At 46.5% G+C, this 21,213-nt stretch overlaps 2 protein-coding genes across 2 annotated transcripts in view; one reads left to right on the top strand and one right to left on the bottom strand.

Moving 5' to 3' along the window:
- The first annotated feature begins 84 nt into the window (after nt 1-84).
- The window catches only part of LOC139580512 (protein MEMO1-like), a 39,243-nt gene continuing 18,114 nt past the window's right edge, over nt 85-21,213 (top strand). Inside the window, exons 1-4 of the mRNA XM_071409274.1 lie at nt 85-551; nt 12,791-12,872; nt 13,577-13,645; nt 14,049-14,161. Of these exons, the coding sequence (XP_071265375.1) occupies nt 491-551; nt 12,791-12,872; nt 13,577-13,645; nt 14,049-14,161 (325 nt within the window). The 5' untranslated portion in view covers nt 85-490. The remainder of the gene's footprint in view (nt 552-12,790; nt 12,873-13,576; nt 13,646-14,048; nt 14,162-21,213) is intronic.
- On the bottom strand, nt 1,403-5,139 carry LOC139580510 (putative nuclease HARBI1). Its single transcript, XM_071409273.1, has 8 exons — nt 4,125-5,139; nt 3,973-4,034; nt 3,804-3,890; nt 3,675-3,716; nt 2,665-3,606; nt 2,480-2,595; nt 2,272-2,383; nt 1,403-2,177 (listed from the first exon to the last, which is right to left on the bottom strand). The coding sequence occupies exons 5-8, from the start codon at nt 3,134-3,136 to the stop codon at nt 1,807-1,809; spliced, it is 1,071 nt and encodes a 356-aa protein (XP_071265374.1). The 5' UTR covers nt 3,137-3,606; nt 3,675-3,716; nt 3,804-3,890; nt 3,973-4,034; nt 4,125-5,139; the 3' UTR covers nt 1,403-1,806.

Genomic DNA, 21,213 nt, shown 5'->3' with positions numbered 1-21,213 from the left:
TATCTCAGCAACCGGGTGACGCAGCATGACAACGTGAATTAGTCGACGGTCTGCTTGGTGAAGCGATAAACATTCCTCATCCACTGACCAATAGGATTCCTATCAGCCATATTAGTTTTGGTCGATTATGATGTACAGTTGCTACCATATAGCCCGATTTATGACAAACCAGTTTTAGTCAAGTCAATAGTGCTATTTTGGCAACCAACAGACAAACTACATTGAGGTTTTGTTCATCCGTAAATAAACACCCTCGTTTTAAGATCTTATTTTGAAGTAACCTTAGCCTGCTATCAAACGCACACTTTTCTCAGCATTTCCAACTTCGCCATCTGGATAACTTGGCTACTCTCTGGCTAGCTATTTTTGTATTCCTCCTTTGTCTAGACAACTTTTATTGGTGGTTTCTGTTTAGGTAGTTGTTTTTCCCCCGAGTTTTTATTTTATTTCTACCGGACAAGGTTCCTTCTTACCAAGATAGGGAGCTAAGATGTCGAACCGAACCGTTTGCAGAGAAGCAAGTCACGCCGGCAGTTGGTACACTGCCTCAGGTATAGAACTGAACCGGGGCTTGGGCTAGAGACCAGGGTTAACTAGTTAGCTAATAGGGTCAAGATAACTAGCTGCATACGGGCCTCTGTAATGTTTGGGTTGTTGTCCGGGTAAGTAGCTAACCGGGGGCCTGTTGCACAAAACTAGGATAAGGGATTAAGCCAGGATATCTTGGTGATCCTGGCTCAATTGATCCGTAATCCGGTTGCACTAAAGATGGATAGGGGGCAGGAGGATATGTTATGGTATAAATTACCATGGAGATTTATTCTGTGGAGCTAGCCTGCTCCAGACCAGGCTAAATTCCAGGATCTATTTAATCTCATCCCTAATGTCAGTCAGCAGTCACCACAAATGGAAACCAATAGTTATTTCACTGCTCACTATACATTGTTATCACATATAACTAGACCCACTGTTATTATTTAAACGTTTGTGATCATTAATTTCAATGATTTTGGATAAAAAATGATTTTTAGATGATGTTGCTATCATTAGATAATTTACAGTTTCCCATAGACTATAAGGCTATATATAAAATGATAGAATATTAGGGCCACAGAGGGGAAAAAAACACAAGTCATAATATTGTAACCAGTTGTTTTAAAGGAGGACAGTTGTTAAAATGACAGATGTGGGGCATTTCGTGAAATTGTACTTCAGTATGGTTTCATAAACAAAGACATGCTGATGTGCCAGAATATTAAGTATCACATTGTCATAAGTATCAAAACTGTAAAAACAATATGTAGCTTTTCTGCAGAAAGAACCAGCCTCATAAATTTATGACTTTATCCTTTTTCTTCAGTGTGGCCCTAGTACTCTGTCATATAAACAAATACACATTCCATATGAATATAAAAACACAATGTGTAACATTATGTTCCTTTATTGAATAAGGACAAAACAAAGCAGGTAAACCATCAGCTCCTTTCGAAACTGAAGTCACAGTGACTCTACAAGATGGAAAGCACAGAATCCAAGCATATTATACAAAATGATACATACACATTCAAAGGTCTGTATATAACACACCCTGCATGTCTGCACACTAAAATAAATGCAGGACAAATCCATACACATCAACTGAACAGACAAATGAATGGATGCAGTAGCCTCCCTGCAGCCTTGTATTACACACAGTATACCGCACAAACATCATAAGAGGCCAAATTCGTCAAAAAACGAACCCAAAAAAACCCAAATTCCTCTGCCACCGCAGGACATATTTAACCAAAATTGAAAGCACACATACTAACTAAAATAATTCAACACATATTGGTCCCTCAGCAGCCGACCACTGTCGTCATCAGGGAAGATTGCCGGATTGTCCCAGTCCATGGCTGGTGGCACTCTGGGGGCCCTCTCCTTCCTCAGGCAGGCCACATTGTGGAGGACAGCACAAGCCACAGTAATATCACATGCCCTAACAGGGCTGACCCTTAATTTGTGAAGGCAGTGAAAGCGTGCCTTCAGGAGGCCAAAGGTCATTTCAACTCTGGCCCTGGTCCTGGCATGGGCATGGTTGTAGGCCTGCTGTGCTTCCTGGGGGTCTGTGAAAGGTGTCAGGAGAAAAGGCTGGCAGCCATACCCCCTGTCTCCCAGCAACACACCAGAGAATTCACCTGTCAACACAAAATCTCATCATTACTACCTCATAAACACAGTGATATTCTTGACACAGCCATGATGGTTATAAATAGGGGTTGTGTGGCTTACCTTGTGATAGGCACTGATAGATTTCAGAGGCCCGAAAGATTCTGGAGTCATGGACTGAGCCAGGCCATTTTGCCACAACATTGCTGATCACACAGTCAGCATTGCAGACCATCTGAAATCATAAGATGAGGAATATTACACCAATCAATGCACATCACTGGCAATGCAGAGTGTTCGTCAATGGACAATATCAAAAAGTTATGTTCACCTGAACATTAATGCTGTGAAAGGATTTCCTATTCACAAAATCGGCCTCATGGGCACCTGAGGGGGCTTTTATCCTTATGTGTGTGCAGTCCACTGCACCAATGACATTGGGGAAACCTGTCACACAAAGTAATGAGTATCCTACTATGTGTTAACAGTTGTCCTGTAATTTGTAGATCCTCTTACCTGCAATCCTATAGAACTCCTCTTTGATGTCACAGAGTCTTCTGTGGCCAGGGAAGGAGATGAAGACATCTGCTAATGCTTTGATAGCCAGACACACACTCCTTATTGTGCGGCAAATTGTGGCCTTGTTCAGCTGTTCTGCATCCCCCACTGAGTACAGGAAGGCTCCACTAGCAAAAAAGCGCAAGGCCACACAAACCATTTGCTCCACACTCAGTGCATGGCTCCGTGCAGTGCGGTGCTTAATCCTGGGACCCAGTAGTCTGCATAGATACCTGATGCCATCTGCAGAAAACCTGTATCTTTCATATAGATGGTCATCAGGGAAGGCCAGTGGGTCCAACCGGTCCCTGAAGACCCTTTCTCGCCTGAAGGCTCTCCTCAGCACAAGTGCTTCTTCATCCACCACATCTCGCACGAATGGGCATGCCATTGTCAGAGCAGAAAGGAACACACAATTTTGGGCCTTCATATAGGCTAGTGGCCACACCTGGTGCTGGGGGGGTGGGCAAAAGAGGGCGATGCCTTATAACGATGACTTGGTTGTACTGATTGCTGGGAAAATTAAAAAAAACTTAGAAAGATGCCACCGTCCTGTGTGCTCACAATAAGAGCTCATATGTCATGGCTCACTTGACTTTACGAGAATATACCTAATTTTTATTTTGAGCTGTGTCATCTTCTTGGAGCTGGGGGAGGAAAGAAAAATAATGATTAATACATTTGTGTTACAGTTAGCATACAGTGTACATTGAAGGCATATCTCACCTCCCTCTCAAGTTTTTTTATTTCAAGGTCCAGTTTCCTAATTGTCCTCTTTTTTATTTCGGACTCCAGTGCAAGATTTTCCATCTTTTTCTTCTTGTACTGAATGTCTATGTCTGCCAGTTCTATTTGGCGCCGGAGGTGGTTGCCATACAACTTTCTGATAGCTTGTGAGCTCTGTGAACACAATACAATTAGCGCAGCTGGAATTTGGCAGGATATGGTGTCCTTTTATTAATACGCACTATGTTGCCAGGCTGGTTTTCCCACTGTATAGCATCTGGGTCCTGTAAAAGAAATTAGATTTTTTGATTTTGATGAGGACTCCTCACCATTGTAGAGTAAATAGTACTTTCACAGTCTTAACATGATACCTCATGCCTTCTGGAATCCAGAGAGATGGTCTCCTCCTCATCATCGTCTCCATCATGTGCTGTTGCTGCTGCACTGGGGCCTTCACCCTATCACATTTAATCGGATTCATATTGAAGCTAGTAGACAAGACATGCCAGGCCTACAGTATGCCTTTGATGGAGTACTCACTGGATCAGCATCGTCTGGTGCTTGTGCTGGTGGCTCTAACAGGAACACTGTGCTGCCAGACACTGCAAGGCAATAGGTAAACCAAAGTCAGACAGTCCAAATTGATTCAATATGAATGTGGTTGTATCCCATGTAGAGATGGAAGGACATACCTTGAATGAAGCGGGTGGCATCTTGGGAGGAACCTATGCTCGTCTCTTTCCCCCCAGGGATCCCCTCTAAGACGGGCCTGCCTTTATTTAGCTCCAAGGCCATGTCCTCTGCTGGGGTAAGGTCAGCCTTTGGTGACCCACCACCCGTGCCTTGTCTGTGGGTATTCTTTTTCACTGCTAAAACAGTACAGACAATGTGTGAGCAGGCACCTTCTGGGTACAATATATGCTTGTGCTTTGTTAAATATTAGTCAGGGACCATACCATTCTGCAGAATGTTCTTGTATTTGATTTTGACCTGCTGCCATGTCCGTTTTGGCCCGTTCATGTTTAATCTACACACACACACACACACACACACACACACACACATTTAATGGAGTCACACTGCAAAAAATTACTTGGTATTTTTGTCTTGTTTTCAGTAAAAATATCAAAAAATGTATCATAGCTTTATACAGTGTGATGGAGTTACTTTACACAATTTCACTCATATCTGCAGTGCATTTCAATTAAAAATGTAACCGTTTCATAATTACAGTACAACTGCATTTTTGGAGATGTGAATTAAATATTTGAATTGTAATTGTGATGTTTCAGCGGAGCGGTGAGTGTGTAATTGTGCACTACTTACGCATTCAGGCGGTCTGCAATACTTTGCCACGCTTTTTCTCTTTGCTTTATCACTGTGGCGGTGTTGCCTTTCTTCTTAATTATATCTTTTACCTCCTCGTATGCCTCCATGAGGATTTGTGCTTCCGACGGGGAAAAGTACGCGGCTCTAGTTGCCATGGTAAATCAGTTAATCTGTGATCTGTGGCGGGGTCTATTTGAGTGAGCCGTGAGCGCGCACCTATCCAGGATTGGTTTCACCTGGCTTAATGAATCCGTGTCTGCTCATCCTGGCTTGGTCTTTGTGCAACCAATTAAGCCTGGACGCACATGTTTTGGCTTCATTGAGCTCAGCTGAGTCATTTATCCCGGATGTCTTAATTCTACTTTTGTGCAACAGGCCCCGGGTTGCATAACCTTGCTAACTAGCTACAGAACTATCTTTTGGACTGTTGTCCGGGGTAACGTTAGCTAGTTAGCTGCAGACTGGTCTCTCCTGGGCTGTTGTTGTCCGGTAAAGTAGTTAACGTTAGATAGCTAGCTACAGACAGGTCTCTCCTGGGCTGTTGTTGTCCGGTAAAGTAGTTAACGTTAGATAGCTAGCTACAGACAGGTCTCTCCTGGGCTGTTGTTGTCCGGTAAAGTAGTTAACGTTAGATAGCTAGCTACAGACAGGTCTCTCCTGGGCTGTTGTTGTCCGGTAAAATAGTTTAACGTTAGATAGCTAGCTACAGACAGGTCTCTCCTGGGCTGTTGTTGTCCGGTAAAGTAACTGGTTAACGTTAGCTAGCTAGCTACAGACAGGTCTCTCCTGGGCTGTTGTTGTCCGGTAAAGTAGTTAACGTTAGATAGCTAGCTACAGACAGGTCTCTCCTGGGCTGTTGTTGTCCGGTAAAGTAACTCGTTAACGTTAGATAGCTAGCTACAGACAGGTCTCTCCTGGGCTGTTGTTGTCCGGTAAAGTAACTCGTTAACGTTAGATAGCTAGCTACAGACAGGTCTCTCCTGGGCTGTTGTTGTCCGGTAAAGTAGTTAACGTTAGATAGCTAGCTACAGACAGGTCTCTCCTGGGCTGTTGTTGTCCGGTAAAGTAGTTAACGTTAGATAGCTAGCTACAGACAGGTCTCTCCTGGGCTGTTGTTGTCCGGTAAAGTAACTGGTTAACGTTAGCTAGCTAGCTACAGACAGGTCTCTCCTGGGCTGTTGTTGTCCGGTAAAGTAGTTAACGTTAGATAGCTAGCTACAGACAGGTCTCTCCTGGGCTGTTGTTGTCCGGTAAAGTAGGTAACGTTAGATAGCTAGCTACAGACAGGTCTCTCCTGGGCTGTTGTTGTCCGGTAAAATAGTTTAACGTTAGATAGCTAGCTACAGACAGGTCTCTCCTGGGCTGTTGTTGTCCGGTAAAGTAACTGGTTAACGTTAGCTAGCTAGCTACAGACAGGTCTCTCCTGGGCTGTTGTTGTCCGGTAAAGTAGTTAACGTTAGATAGCTAGCTACAGACAGGTCTCTCCTGGGCTGTTGTTGTCCGGTAAAGTAACTGGTTAACGTTAGCTAGCTAGCTACAGACAGGTCTCTCCTGGGCTGTTGTTGTCCGGTAAAGTAACTCGTTAACGTTAGATAGCTAGCTACAGACAGGTCTCTCCTGGGCTGTTGTTGTCCGGTAAAGTAGTTAACGTTAGATAGCTAGCTACAGACAGGTCTCTCCTGGGCTGTTGTTGTCCGGTAAAGTAACTCGTTAACGTTAGATAGCTAGCTACAGACAGGTCTCTCCTGGGCTGTTGTTGTCCGGTAAAGTAACTCGTTAACGTTAGATAGCTAGCTACAGACAGGTCTCTCCTGGGCTGTTGTTGTCCGGTAAAGTAGTTAACGTTAGATAGCTAGCTACAGACAGGTCTCTCCTGGGCTGTTGTTGTCCGGTAAAGTAGTTAATGTTAGATAGCTAGCTACAGACAGGTCTCTCCTGGGCTGTTGTTGTCCGGTAAAGTAGTTAACGTTAGATAGCTAGCTACAGACAGGTCTCTCCTGGGCTGTTGTTGTCCGGTAAAGTAACTGGTTAACGTTAGCTAGCTAGCTACAGACAGGTCTCTCCTGGGCTGTTGTTGTCCGGTAAAGTAGTTAACGTTAGATAGCTAGCTACAGACAGGTCTCTCCTGGGCTGTTGTTGTCCGGTAAAGTAGTTAACGTTAGATAGCTAGCTACAGACAGGTCTCTCCTGGGCTGTTGTTGTCCGGTAAAATAGTTTAACGTTAGATAGCTAGCTACAGACAGGTCTCTCCTGGGCTGTTGTTGTCCGGTAAAGTAACTGGTTAACGTTAGCTAGCTAGCTACAGACAGGTCTCTCCTGGGCTGTTGTTGTCCGGTAAAGTAGTTAACGTTAGATAGCTAGCTACAGACAGGTCTCTCCTGGGCTGTTGTTGTCCGGTAAAGTAACTGGTTAACGTTAGCTAGCTAGCTACAGACAGGTCTCTCCTGGGCTGTTGTTGTCCGGTAAAGTAACTCGTTAACGTTAGATAGCTAGCTACAGACAGGTCTCTCCTGGGCTGTTGTTGTCCGGTAAAGTAATAGTTAACGTTAGATAGCTAGCTACAGACAGGTCTCTCCTGGGCTGTTGTTGTCCGGTAAAGTAATAGTTAACGTTAGATAGCTAGCTACAGACAGGTCTCTCCTGGGCTGTTGTTGTCCGGTAAAGTAATAGTTAACGTTAGATAGCTAGCTACAGACAGGTCTCTCCTGGGCTGTTGTTGTCCGGTAAAGTAGTTAACGTTAGATAGCTAGCTACAGACAGGTCTCCTGGGCTGTTGTTGTCCGGTAAAGTAGTTAACGTTAGATAGCTGGCTAATTGAGTAGGAGAGAGGTGAGGATAAACAACAGGCCGTTCTCTGTCAGCTGGCCCAGAACAACAGTCTGCTACTTAGCTTGCATCAGCTGTCACTTCTTTATAGGGGAATAGGCCGATTTTTTTTTTTGTAATTTACAAGCTAGCGTTAGAAACTAGCTAACACATACACATATTTGGTCCACGCATGTCTTGTTTACTCAGAACTTTTATCCATGGCCGTTCAGTGGAAATGGTTTGCCGATTAAATGGTGGGCTATATGACCTGATCATTGGAAGAAATGGCTAGCCAACTAGGTAGTTACAGGTAGCAACCCTTGTCAACAGCATTAGCTAATTATGTCAAAACACTGACAACCATCTCAGTGAACGGTCAGTTAACCAATATAGCAAAGATTCCCCTATCCATCTATCATTATAGCCTACCCTACTCCACCAAAGTACTTCTGCAGCGAGTTGTCAGTGATCTGGCTAGCTGACTGGCCCTCCCTGGTTGTTTGGTCCACATATAAATTCCTCTCACCTGGAACAAAGCACCACCTCCCTGGGTAGGTTTGGCAGCAAATTGAGTGCTCATATTGCATTGGGACCAGCTAGCTAGTTTATCCCTCATCTCACACACTACTTTTTATTTAGTTTAGCAAGCTTGCTACTATGTCCCTTATTAGACAACTGTAGCTACTAGTCTAGGGTTGTGGCTAGAACGCATACGGCTTTCATCAAATCAAGTTTTTGGGGGGCATTTAAACTAACTCTAATCAAGGGGCCTAGTGTATATCACGTTACATTTAAACTAACTCTAATCCAAGGGGCCTAGTGTATATCACGTTACATTTAAACTAACTCTAATCCAAGGGGTTTAGTGTATATCACGTTACATTTAAACTAACTCTAATCCAAGGGGTTTAGTGTATATCACGTTACATTTAAACTAACTCTAATCCAAGGGGCCTAGTGTATATCACGTTACATTTAAACTAACCCTAATCAAGGGGCCTAGTGTATATCACGTTACATTTAAACTAACTCTAATCCAAGGGGCCTAGTGTATATCACGTTACATTTAAACTAACCCTAATCCAAGGGGTTTAGTGTATATCACGTTACATTTAAACTAACCCTAATCCAAGGGACCTAGTGTATATCACGTTACATTTAAACTAACCCTAATCCAAGGGACCTAGTGTATATCACGTTACATTTAAACTAACTCTAATCCAAGGGGTTTACTGTATATCACGTTACATTTAAACTAACCCTAATCCAAGGGACCTAGTGTATATCACGTTACATTTAAACTAACCCTAATCCAAGGGACCTAGTGTATATCACGTTACATTTAAACTAACTCTAATCCAAGGGGCCTAGTGTATATCACGTTACATTTAAACTAACTCTAATCCAAGGGGCCTAGTGTATATCACGTTACATTTAAACTAACCCTAATCCAAGGGGCCTAGTGTATATCACGTTACATTTAAACTAACCCTAATCCAAGGGGCCTAGTGTATATCACGTTACATTTAAACTAACCCTAATCCAAGGGACCTAGTGTATATCACGTTACATTTAAACTAACCCTAATCCAAGGGGCCTAGTGTATATCACGTTACATTTAAATTAACCCTAATCCAAGGGGCCTAGTGTATATCACGTTACATTTAAACTAACTCTAATCCAAGGGACCTAGTGTATATCACGTTACATTTAAACTAACTCTAATCCAAGGGGCCTAGTGTATATCACGTTACATTTAAACTAACCCTAATCCAAGGGGTTTAGTGTATATCACGTTACATTTAAACTAACTCTAATCCAAGGGACCTAGTGTATATCACGTTACATTTAAACTAACTCTAATCCAAGGGGCCTAGTGTATATCACGTTACATTTAAACTAACCCTAATCCAAGGGGCCTAGTGTATATCACGTTACATTTAAACTAACTCTAATCCAAGGGGCCTAGTGTATATCACGTTACATTTAAACTAACTCTAATCCAAGGGGCCTAGTGTATATCACGTTACATTTAAACTAACTCTAATCCAAGGGGCCTAGTGTATATCACGTTACATTTAAACTAACCCTAATCCAAGGGACCTAGTGTATATCACGTTACATTTAAACTAACTCTAATCCAAGGGGCCTAGTGTATATCACGTTACATTTAAACTAACCCTAATCAAGGGGCCTAGTGTATATCACGTTACATTTAAACTAACCCTAATCAAGGGGCCTAGTGTATATCACGTTACATTTAAACTAACCCTAATCAAGGGGCCTAGTGTATATCACGTTACATTTAAACTAACCCTAATCAAGGGGCCTAGTGTATATCACGTTACATTTAAACTAACCCTAATCAAGGGGCCTAGTGTATATCACGTTACATTTAAACTAACTCTAATCAAGGGGCCTAGTGTATATCACGTTACATTTAAACTAACCCTAATCAAGGGGCCTAGTGTATATCACGTTACATTTAAACTAACTCTAATCCAAGGGGCCTAGTGTATATCACGTTACATTTAAACTAACTCTAATCCAAGGGGCCTAGTGTATATCACGTTACATTTAAACTAACTCTAATCCAAGGGGCCTAGTGTATATCACGTTACATTTAAACTAACTATAATCCAAGGGGTTTAGTGTATATCACGTTACATTTAAACTAACTATAATCCAAGGGGTTTAGTGTATATCACGTTACATTTAAACTAACTCTAATCCAAGGGGTTTAGTGTATATCACGTTACATTTAAACTAACTATAATCCAAGGGGTTTAGTGTATAATCACGTTCCATACATTTTTCTCTCACATTGCAATATAAATGTGAAGGAATCTGTGAGTTAGGATATTACTGCGTTCAAAATATCTTTACGGTGAGGATGTAGCGAGTTATTTTAGCTCCACTAAATGACATTATCCTTAGTGAATCACAGGCTTTATTAGTAACCTCAGCTCGATGCTTGGCAGTTTGCTTTGCATACAGTAATAGTGAGGAGGACAACAGAAGTTTTTGGTCAATATACACAGGCTTTGTCCCCAATTGCACCCTATTCTCTGGCCTTATGGTCCCTGGTTAAATTAGTGCTCTATTCTATGGTCCCTGGTCAATTAGTGCCCTATTCTATGGTCCCTGGTCAAATTAGTGCCCTATTCTATGGTCCCTGGTTAAATTAGTGCCCTATTCTATGGTCCCTGGTCAAATTAGTGCCCTATTCTATGGTCCCTGGTTAAATGACTGCCCTATTTTATGGTCCCTGGTTAAATGAGTGCCCTATTCTATGGTCCCTGGTCAAATGAGTGCCCTATTCTATGGTCCCTGGTCAAATTAGTGCCCTATTCTATGGTCCCTGGTCAAATTAGTGCTCTATTCTATGGTCCCTGGTCAAATTAGTGCCCTATTCTATGGTCCCTGGTCAAATAGTGCCCTATAAAGGGAATAAGGTGCCACTTGGGACGTAAACACACATTGTTGAAAAGATCTGTATCTCCCTGTTAGCTCTCTGCTCCAGCCCAGTCAGTCACACATAACAAGGTCTCCCTGTTATCTCTCTGCTCCAGCCCAGTCAGTCACACATAACAAGGTCTCCCTGATATCTCTCTGCTCCAGCCCAGTCAGTCACACATAACAAGGTCTCTCTGTTATCTCTCTGCTCCAGCCCAGTCAGTCACACATACAAGGTCTCCCTGTTATCTCTCTGCTCCAGCCCAGTCAGTCACACATAACAAGGTCTCCCTGTTATCTCTCTGCTCCAGCCCAGTCAGTCACACATAACAAGGTCTCCCTGTTATCTCTCTTCTCCAGCCCAGTCAGTCACACATAACAAGGTCTCCCTGTTATCTCTCTGCTCCAGCCCAGTCAGTCACACATAACAAGGTCTCCCTGATATCTCTCTGCTCCAGCCCAGTCAGTCACACATAACAAGGTCTCCCTGTTATCTCTCTGCTCCAGCCCAGTCAGTCACACATAACAAGGTCTCCCTGTTATCTCTCTGCTCCAGCCCAGTCACACATAACAAGGTCTCCCTGTTATCTCTCTGCTCCAGCCCAGTCAGTCACACATAACAAGGTCTCCCTGTTATCTCTCTGCTTCAGCCCAGTCAGTCACACATAACAAGGTCTCCCTGTTATCTCTCTGCTCCAGCCCAGTCAGTCACACATAACAAGGTCTCTCTGTTATCTCTCTGCTCCAGCCCAGTCAGTCACACATAACAAGGTCTCCCTGTTATCTCTCTGCTCACACATAACAAGGTCTCCCTGTTATCTCTCTGCTCCAGCCCAGTCAGTCACACATAACAAGGTCTCCCTGTTATCTCTCTGCTCCAGCCCAGTCAGTCACACATAACAAGGTCTCCCTGTTATCTCTCTGCTCCAGCCCAGTCAGTCACACATAACAAGGTCTCTCTGTTATCTCTCTGCTCCAGCCCAGTCAGTCACACATAACAAGGTCTCCCTGTTATCTCTCTGCTCCAGCCCAGTCAGTCACACATAACAAGGTCTCCCTGCTATCTCTCTGCTCCAGCCCAGCCCAGTCACACATAACAAGGTCTCCCTGCTATCTCTCTGCTCCAGCCCAGTCACACATAACAAGGTCTCTCTGTTATCTCTCTGCTCCAGCCCAGTCAGTCACACATAAGAAGGTGCTGGCTGATGAAGCCAGCCAACAAGATACAGTCAGACAGTGATGTCGGGGGTCACATTGATTAAAGGGACATTAATCCTCCATTGTGCCCTTGAGCAAGGCACCATTTGGGACGTAGCCTTAAATGTCAGGGATCAGCAGAGTGGTCCAGAAAGGTCAGAGTGCCTGGAGCTTTGCTGGTGTGGGATTAGGTGACATCATTCAGGGGGCATCCCAAATGGCACCCTATTCCCTATATAGTGCACTACTTTAGACCAGAGCCCTATTGGACCCTATTCCCTATATAGTGCACTAAAGAGCCCCACAGTGGAGGTGTCATAATACCCCATAAAACCTAGTGGTCAAACAGGGAAATGGTTCCAATTGTTTTTCCACCAATCATTTTCCACATAGGGTATTTTAGAATCACTTCCAATCAGGACTGAAGGGTAAAGGGTATTATAGGGTATAATTGTACAGCAGAAGAGTCATTTCTGTTCCCCCTGTGTGTAAGAGGCATTGGGGTACAGCAGAAGAGTCCTTCCTGTTTGGTGTGGATTAATGAAGTGTTTTTCTTCCCTCTCTGCAGGCTCCCAGCTGAATACACAACTAGAGGGTTGGCTGTCTGAAGCACCTTCCACTGTCAGCCCTGCTAGAGCCATCATAGCACCGTAAGCACCACTACTAGTCGAGGAAAAGGCCTCGTCTTGTCATCAACTCATTCTGAGTATTATTGGATAACAGCATATGAATGACTGAAATGTGATTGTTGTGATTGGGGCAATGGGGGTCATGTTTTCTATTGGTTGTAATGGTGTGTTGTAATGTGTTTTCAGCCAGGCAGGTTGTAATGGTGTGTTGTCAGCCAGGCAGGTTGTAATGGTGTGTTGTAATGTGTTTTCAGCCAGGCAGGTTGTAATGGTGTGTTGTCAGCCAGGCAGGTTGTAATGGTGTCTTGTAATGTGTTGTCAGCCAGGCAGGTTGTAATGTGTTGTCAGCCAGGCAGGTTGTAATGTGTTGGCAGCCAGGCAGGTTGTAATGTGTTGTCAGCCAGGCAGGTTGTAATGTGTTTTTAACCAGGCAGGTTGTAATGTGTTGTCAGCCAGGCAGGTTGTAATGTGTTGTCAGCCAGGCAGGTTGTAATGTGTTGTCAGCCAGGCAGGTTGTAATGTGTTGTCAGCCAGGCAGGTTGTAATGTGTTGGCAGCCAGGCAGGTTGTAATGTGTTGTCAGCCAGGCAGGTTGTAATGTGTTGTCAGCCAGGCAGGTTGTAATGTGTTGTCAGCCAGGCAGGTTGTAATGTGTTGTCAGCCAGGCAGGTTGTAATGTGTTGTCAGCCAGGCAGGTTGTAATGGTGTGTTGTAATGTGTTTTCAGGCATGCTGGGTATTCCTACTGCGGTGCCTGTGCTGCACACGCCTACAAACAAATAGACCCTTCTGTTACGTAAGTCATTACGTCTGTTACATATGTTCAGTCAGGTTTCTAAATTTAACATATTCTCTCAGTAACAAAATACATTTTCATGGACACTTTTTAAGTATCATCAAATCATCATTTTTCTACATTTTCCCTCCTTATCAAACCCTTAGCCTGCCCTGTTTCACCATGCAGGAACTATCAGCCTGTAGTTACCTCACACAGACAGTAGTTAGCACTATTGGAGTAGCCTCTGTCACAGCCTCACCTTGGAACAGCGTGAGCGAAGCCTGGTCGGGCCGACCTTACTGGTGGCCTGATGACTGGTCCACGATGACTGGTCCATGATGACTGGTCCACTGAGCTGCAATGCTGATCTGAGTCCTACTGAGGACAGTGAGCTGACTTGAGTCCTCTCTTTCCCCTGTAGTCGCAGGGTGTTCATCTTGGGTCCGTCTCACCATGTTCCTCTGTCCCGCTGTGCCCTGTCCTCTGCTGAGGTTTATAAAACACCTCTCTACGACCTCAGGATTGACCAGAAGGGTAGGTACACACACACACACACACACACACACACACACACACACACACACACACACACACACACACACACACACACACACACACACACTGCCCTGTCCTCTGCTGAGGTTTATAAAACACCTCAGGATTGACCAGAAGGGTATGGATCATTTCTAGTTGTCCCCGCCTCCCTGCTATAATAGCGGGGCTTGCATCCATTTCCTCAATTCAGTACCACTCTTCAGTGAGCCCAAACTCTGCTGGTGGTTTGGTCCAAAATATGTTGTAACTCGTTCCCTCCTTCAGGCAACGGCAGTTATATTCATAACTAGGGGTGTAACAGTTCACCAAACCCATGTTTCGGTACGTGTTGTGGTTTTGGGGTTACGGTACAGAGGAGAAATGAACTTTAGACACTGTAGTTCATTTATGTTTATTTGCCCAAAAAAAACACGTTATTCCAGGCCCAAGTCCAGTTTCTGTGTTTACAATGTTCCTGGCGTTGTCTGTTTTTGGGCCTCAAGTAGAGGTCTAAGAAGTTGGACCCATTCTGAAATGGACCTGGGGCTTTCCCACCCGAACAAATACGCATACATACATTTTTCAATGTAGAGACTCTTTCCAAACGGATCTGATGACGACCAGTTCCGTGTTGACGTGGTCAGATCAGCGTTAGGGAAGCAGCAGACAAGTCCATATGGAAGTAACTTTATTAACTAGAGCTGATACAGCTGGAGGGAGAGTAGGCGGAGGAGGGGCCTTGAGAGGGAGAGCAGGCGGAGGAGGGGCCTTGAGAGGGAGAGCAGGCGGAGGAGGGGCCTTGAGAGGGAGAGCAGGCGGAGGAGGGGCCTTGAGAGGGAGAGCAGGAGGAGGAGGGGCCTTGAGAGGTCAGAGCAGGCGGAGGAGGGGCTTTGTGAGGGAGAGCAGGCGGAGGAGGGGCCTTGAGAGGGAGAGCAGGCGGAGGAGGGGCCTTGAGAGGGAGAGCAGGAGGAGGAGGGGTCTTGAGAGGGAGAGCAGGCGGAGGAGGGGCCTTGAGAGGGAGAGCAGGCGGAGGAGGGGCCTTGAGAGGGAGAGCAGGAGGAGGAGGGGCCTTGAGAGGGAGAGCAGGAGGAGGAGGGGCCTTGAGAGGGAGAGCAGGCGGAGGAGGGGCCTTGAGAGGGAGAGCAGGCGGAGGAGGGGCCTTGAGAGGGAGAGCAGGCGGAGGAGGGGCCTTGAGAGGGAGAGCAGGCGGAGGAGGGGCCTTGAGAGGGAGAGCAGGCGGAGGAGGGGCCTTGAGGAGGAAGAGCAGGCGGAGGAGGGGCCTTGAGGAGGAAGAGCAGGCGGAGGAGGGGCCTTGAGGAGGAAGAGCAGGCGGAGGAGGGGCCTTGAGAGGTCAGAGCAGGCGGAGGAGGGGCCTTGAGAGGTCAGAGCAGGAGGAGGGGGGGCCTTGAGAGGTCAGAGCAGGCGGAGGAGGGGCCTTGAGAGGTCAGAGCAGGCGGAGGAGGGGCCTTGAGAGGTCAGAGCAGGCGGAGGAGGGGCCTTGAGAGGTCAGAGCAGGCGGAGGAGGGGCCTTGAGAGGTCAGAGCAGGCGGAGGAGGGGCCTTGAGAGGTCAGAGCAGGCGGAGGAGGGGCCTTGAGAGGTCAGAGCAGGCGGAGGAGGGGCCTTGAGAGGTCAGAGCAAGCGGAGGAGGGGCCTTGAGAGGGAGAGCAGGCGGAGGAGGGGCCTTGAGAGGGAGAGCAGGCGGAGGAGGGGCCTTGAGGAGGAAGAGGAGGAGGGGCCTTGAGGTCAGAGCAGGCGGAGGAGGGGCCTTGAGAGGTCAGAGCAGGCGGAGGAGGGGCCTTGAGAGGTCAGAGCAGGAGGAGGGGGGGCCTTGAGAGGTCAGAGCAAGCGGAGGAGGGGCCTTGAGAGGTCAGAGCAGGTGGAGGAGGGGCCTTGAGAGGGAGAGCAGGAGGAGGGGCCTTGAGAGGGAGAGCAGGCGGAGGAGGGGCCTTGAGAGGGAGAGCAGGCGGAGGAGGGGCCTTGAGAGGGAGAGCAGGCGGAGGAGGGGCCTTGAGAGGGAGAGCAGGCGGAGGAGGGGCCTTGAGGAGGAAGAGGAGGAGGGGCCTTGAGGTCAGAGCAGGCGGAGGAGGGGCCTTGAGAGGTCAGAGCAGGCGGAGGAGGGGCCTTGAGAGGGAGAGCAGCAGGAGGAGGGGCCTTGAGAGGGAGAGCAGGAGGAGGAGGGGCCTTGAGAGGTCAGAGCAGGCGGAGGAGGGGCCTTGAGAGGTCAGAGCAGGCGGAGGAGGGGCCTTGAGAGGGAGAGCAGGAGGAGGAGGGGGGGCCTTGAGAGGGAGAGTAGGCGGAGGAGGGGCCTTGAGAGGGAGAGTAGGCGGAGGAGGGGCCTTGAGGAGGAAGAGCAGGCGGAGGTGTGGCCTTGAGAGGGAGAGCAGGCGGAGGAGGGGCCTTGAGAGGGAGAGCAGGAGGAGGAGGGGCCTTGAGAGGGAGAGCAGGAGGGGCCTTGAGAGGGAGAGCAGGAGGTGGAGGGGCCTTGTGAGGGAGAGCAGGCGGAGGAGGGGCCTTGAGAGGGAGAGCAGGCAGAGGGGCCTTGAGGAGGAAGAGCAGGCGGAGGAGGGGCCTTGAGAGGTCAGAGCAGGCGGAGGAGGGGCCTTGAGAGGGAGAGCAGGCGGAGGAGGGGCCTTGAGAGGTCAGAGCAGGCGGAGGAGGGGCCTTGAGAGGAAGAGCAGGCGGAGGAGGGGCCTTGAGAGGGAGAGCAGGAGGAGGAGGGGCCTTGAGAGGGAGAGCAGGAGGAGGAGGGGCCTTGAGAGGTCAGAGCAGGCGGAGGAGGGGCCTTGAGAGGGAGAGCAGGCGGAGGAGGGGCCTTGAGAGGGAGAGCAGGAGGAGGGGCCTTGGTCTGGGCCAAGGCCTCTCCATAACTGGTCTGGGCCAAGGCCTCTTCATAACTGGTCTGGGCCAAGGCCTCTTCATAACTGGTCTGGGCCAAGGCCTCTTCATAACTGGTCTGGGCCAAGGCCTCTTCATAACTGGTCTGGGCCAAGGCCTCTCCATAACTGGTCTGGGCCAAGGCCTCTTCATAACTGGTCTGGGCCAAGGCCTCTCCATAACTGGTCTGGGCCAAGGCCTCTTCATAACTGGTCTGGGCCAAGGCCTCTTCATAACTGGTCTGGGCCAAGGCCTCTTCATAACTGGTCTGGGCCAAGGCCTCTTCATAACTGGTCTGGGCCAAGGCCTCTTCATAACTGGTCTGGGCCAAGGCCTCTTCATAACTGGTCTGGGCCAAGGCCTCTTCATAACTGGTCTGGGCCAAGGCCTCTTCATAACTGGTCTGGGCCAAGGCCTCTCCATAACTGGTCTGGGCCAAGGCCACCGGAGCCGGTTTCCACCCTAGGCAACAGGACAGCCCTCGTATCTTTCGTTGTCATTGTAAAACCAACTAGGGCACGGTCGGAGGTTCAGACTGGTGGTTAGACTTTTTCAACTTATTCTTACCGCTGGCCATCTTACTCAAGCAAGGAAGCACTGGCTACACAAGCAAACACATCCTACATGAGCAAGGAAGCACTGGCTACACAAGCAAACACATCCTACATGAGCAAGGAAGCACTGGCTACACAAGCAAACACATCCTACATAAGCAAACACACATACCAAGACTGAAAACTCGCAAAATCTAGAGGGGGAGTACTCCCTCTCCCAATAAGTTGGAACCGAATCTCGTAGTGAAGAATTGAGGAAATTGAGCTGAATCAACAAATCACAGCACATATTGATGGGTACACTTCCTGTTTTGCTCCTATTGGTACAGTCACAAGGGCCTCCAGTCCAACCATTGCACTACCATTGACTTGAATGGGGTCGCCCCTTCTATTCTCTTCATATGGCAGCACATGCAGGCCGGAGCGAAGGACAGGAGAAAATGTTCCTAATGATTATTCTTCAAGTTATTACCGAGACCATGGTCATTTGGCTGGCCAATTACCGTCATCTGAAATCCCATGACCGTCACAGCCCTAATCCAGTCTTGATTGCTTGACACAAAAACAACACGAGTTGTCCTCAGAGGACCAATCATCTGACTGATACTGGAAAAGAGACGTTCTCACTGACGCTGCCAAACACGTATCGGTGCGACTGAACGAATGACTCGCAGTCAAATGCTAATACGAGCCTCACTTCACCAGTAATAATGTGCATGTTGATACCTCACCTCCCTCTGTAGTCTATGTTGACCTCTGTATATTGAATCCTCACCTCCCTCTCTAGTCTATGTTGACCTCTGTATATTAAATCCTCACCCCTCTCTCTAGTCTATGTTGACCTCTGTATATTGAATCCTCTCCCCCCCTCTAGTCTATGTTGACCTCTGTATATTGAATCCTCACCTCCCTCTCTAGTCTATGTTGACCTCTGTATATTAAATCCTCACCTCCCTCTCTAGTCTATGTTGACCTCTGTATATTAAATCCTCACCCCTCCCTCTGTAGTCTATGTTGACCTCTGTATATTGAATCCTCACCTCCCTCTCTAGTCTATGTTGACCTCTGTATATTAAATCCTCACCTCCCTCTCTAGTCTATGTTGACCTCTGTATATTGAATCCTCACCTCCCTCTGTAGTCTATGTTGACCTCTGTATATTGAATCCTCACCTCCCTCTCTAGTCTATGTTGACCTCTGTATATTAAATCCTCACCTCCCTCTCTAGTCTATGTTGACCTCTGTATATTAAATCCTCACCTCCCTCTCTAGTCTATGTTGACCTCTGTATATTGAATCCTCACCTCCCTCTCTAGTCTATGTTGACCTCTGTATATTGAATCCTCACCTCCCTCTGTAGTCTATGTTGACCTCTGTATATTGAATCCTCACCTCCCTCTCTAGTCTATGTTGACCTCTGTATATTGAATCCTCACCTCCCTCTCTAGTCTATGTTGACCTCTGTATATTGAATCCTCACCTCCCTCTGTAGTCTATGTTGACCTCTGTATATTGAATCCTCACCTCCCTCTCTAGTCTATGTTGACCTCTGTATATTAAATCCTCACCTCCCTCTCTAGTCTATGTTGACCTCTGTATATTAAATCCTCACCCCTCTCTCTAGTCTATGTTGACCTCTGTATATTGAATCCTCACCTCCCTCTCTAGTCTATGTTGACCTCTGTATATTGAATCCTCACCTCCCTCTGTAGTCTATGTTGACCTCTGTATATTAAATCCTCACCTCCCTCTCTAGTCTATGTTGACCTCTGTATATTGAATCCTCACCTCCCTCTCTAGTCTATGTTGACCTCTGTATATTGAATCCTCACCTCCCTCTGTAGTCTATGTTGACCTCTGTATATTGAATCCTCACCTCCCTCTCTAGTCTATGTTGACCTCTGTATATTGAATCCTCACCCCTCTCTCTAGTCTATGTTGACCTCTGTATATTAAATCCTCACCTCCCTCTCTAGTCTATGTTGACCTCTGTATATTGAATCCTCACCTCCCTCTCTAGTCTATGTTGACCTCTGTATATTAAATCCTCACCTCCCTCTCTAGTCTATGTTGACCTCTGTATATTAAATCCTCACCTCCCTCTCTAGTCTATGTTGACCTCTGTATATTAAATCCTCACCTCCCTCTCTAGTCTATGTTGACCTCTGTATATTGAATCCTCACCTCCCTCTCTAGTCTATGTTGACCTCTGTATATTAAATCCTCACCTCCCTCTCTAGTCTATGTTGACCTCTGTATATTGAATCCTCACCTCCCTCTCTAGTCTATGTTGACCTCTGTATATTGAATCCTCACCCCTCTCTCTAGTCTATGTTGACCTCTGTATATTAAATCCTCACCTCCCTCTCTAGTCTATGTTGACCTCTGTATATTGAATCCTCACCTCCCTCTCTAGTCTATGTTGACCTCTGTATATTAAATCCTCACCTCCCTCTCTAGTCTATGTTGACCTCTGTATATTAAATCCTCACCTCCCTCTCTAGTCTATGTTGACCTCTGTATATTGAATCCTCACCTCCCTCTCTAGTCTATGTTGACCTCTGTATATTGAATCCTCACCCCTCTCTCTAGTCTATGTTGACCTCTGTATATTAAATCCTCACCTCCCTCTCTAGTCTATGTTGACCTCTGTATATTGAATCCTCACCTCCCTCTCTAGTCTATGTTGACCTCTGTATATTAAATCCTCACCTCCCATCTCTAGTCTATCGACCTCTGTATATTAAACCTCCCTTCCTCTCTAGTCTATGTTGACCTCTGTATATTAAATCCTCACCTCCCTCTCTAGTCTATGTTGACCTCTGTACTCATATAATCATCACCTCTAAACCTCCCTCTCTAGTCTATGTTGACCTCTGTATATTAAATCCTCACCTCCCTCTCTAGTCTATGTTGACCTCTGTATATTGAATCCTCACCTCCCTCTCTAGTCTATGTTGACCTCTGTATATTAAATCCTCACCTCCCTCTCTAGTCTATGTTGACCTCTGTATATTAAATCCTCACCTCCCTCTCTAGTCTATGTTGACCTCTGTATATTGAATCCTCACCTCCCTCTCTAGTCTATGTTGACCTCTGTATATTAAATCCTCACCTCCCTCTCTAGTCTATGTTGACCTCTGTATATTAAATCCTCACCTCCCTCTCTAGTCTATGTTGACCTCTGTATATTAAATCCTCACCTCCCTCTCTAGTCTATGTTGACCTCTGTATATTGAATCCTCACCTCCCTCTCTAGTCTATGTTGACCTCTGTATATTAAATCCTCACCTCCCTCTCTAGTCTATGTTGACCTCTGTATATTGAATCCTCACCCCTCTCTCTAGTCTATGTTGACCTCTGTATATTAAATCCTCACCTCCCTCTCTAGTCTATGTTGACCTCTGTATATTGAATCCTCACCTCCCTCTCTAGTCTATGTTGACCTCTGTATATTAAATCCTCACCTCCCTCTCTAGTCTATGTTGACCTCTGTATATTAAATCCTCACCTCCCTCTCTAGTCTATGTTGACCTCTGTATATTAAATCCTCACCTCCCTCTCTAGTCTATGTTGACCTCTGTATATTAAATCCTCACCTCCCTCTCTAGTCTATGTTGACC

This window comes from Salvelinus alpinus, chromosome 7 (assembly GCF_045679555.1).
Source record: "Salvelinus alpinus chromosome 7, SLU_Salpinus.1, whole genome shotgun sequence".
In the NCBI taxonomy this organism is placed as follows: domain Eukaryota; kingdom Metazoa; phylum Chordata; class Actinopteri; order Salmoniformes; family Salmonidae; genus Salvelinus; species Salvelinus alpinus.
This window is presented reverse-complemented; position numbering and strand designations above follow the sequence as displayed.

Excerpts from the sequence above, each read along its gene's own strand:
- LOC139580510 (XM_071409273.1), bottom strand. The coding sequence starts at position 3,136 with ATGAAGGCCCAAAATTGTGTGTTCCTTTCTGCTCTGACAATGGCATGC. Across the intron at positions 2,596-2,664 it reads GGAGTTCTATAGGATTGCAG|GTTTCCCCAATGTCATTGGT; the intron begins GTAAGAGGATCT and ends TTTGTGTGACAG. Across the intron at positions 2,178-2,271 it reads CTATCAGTGCCTATCACAAG|GTGAATTCTCTGGTGTGTTG; the intron begins GTAAGCCACACA and ends TTGTGTTGACAG.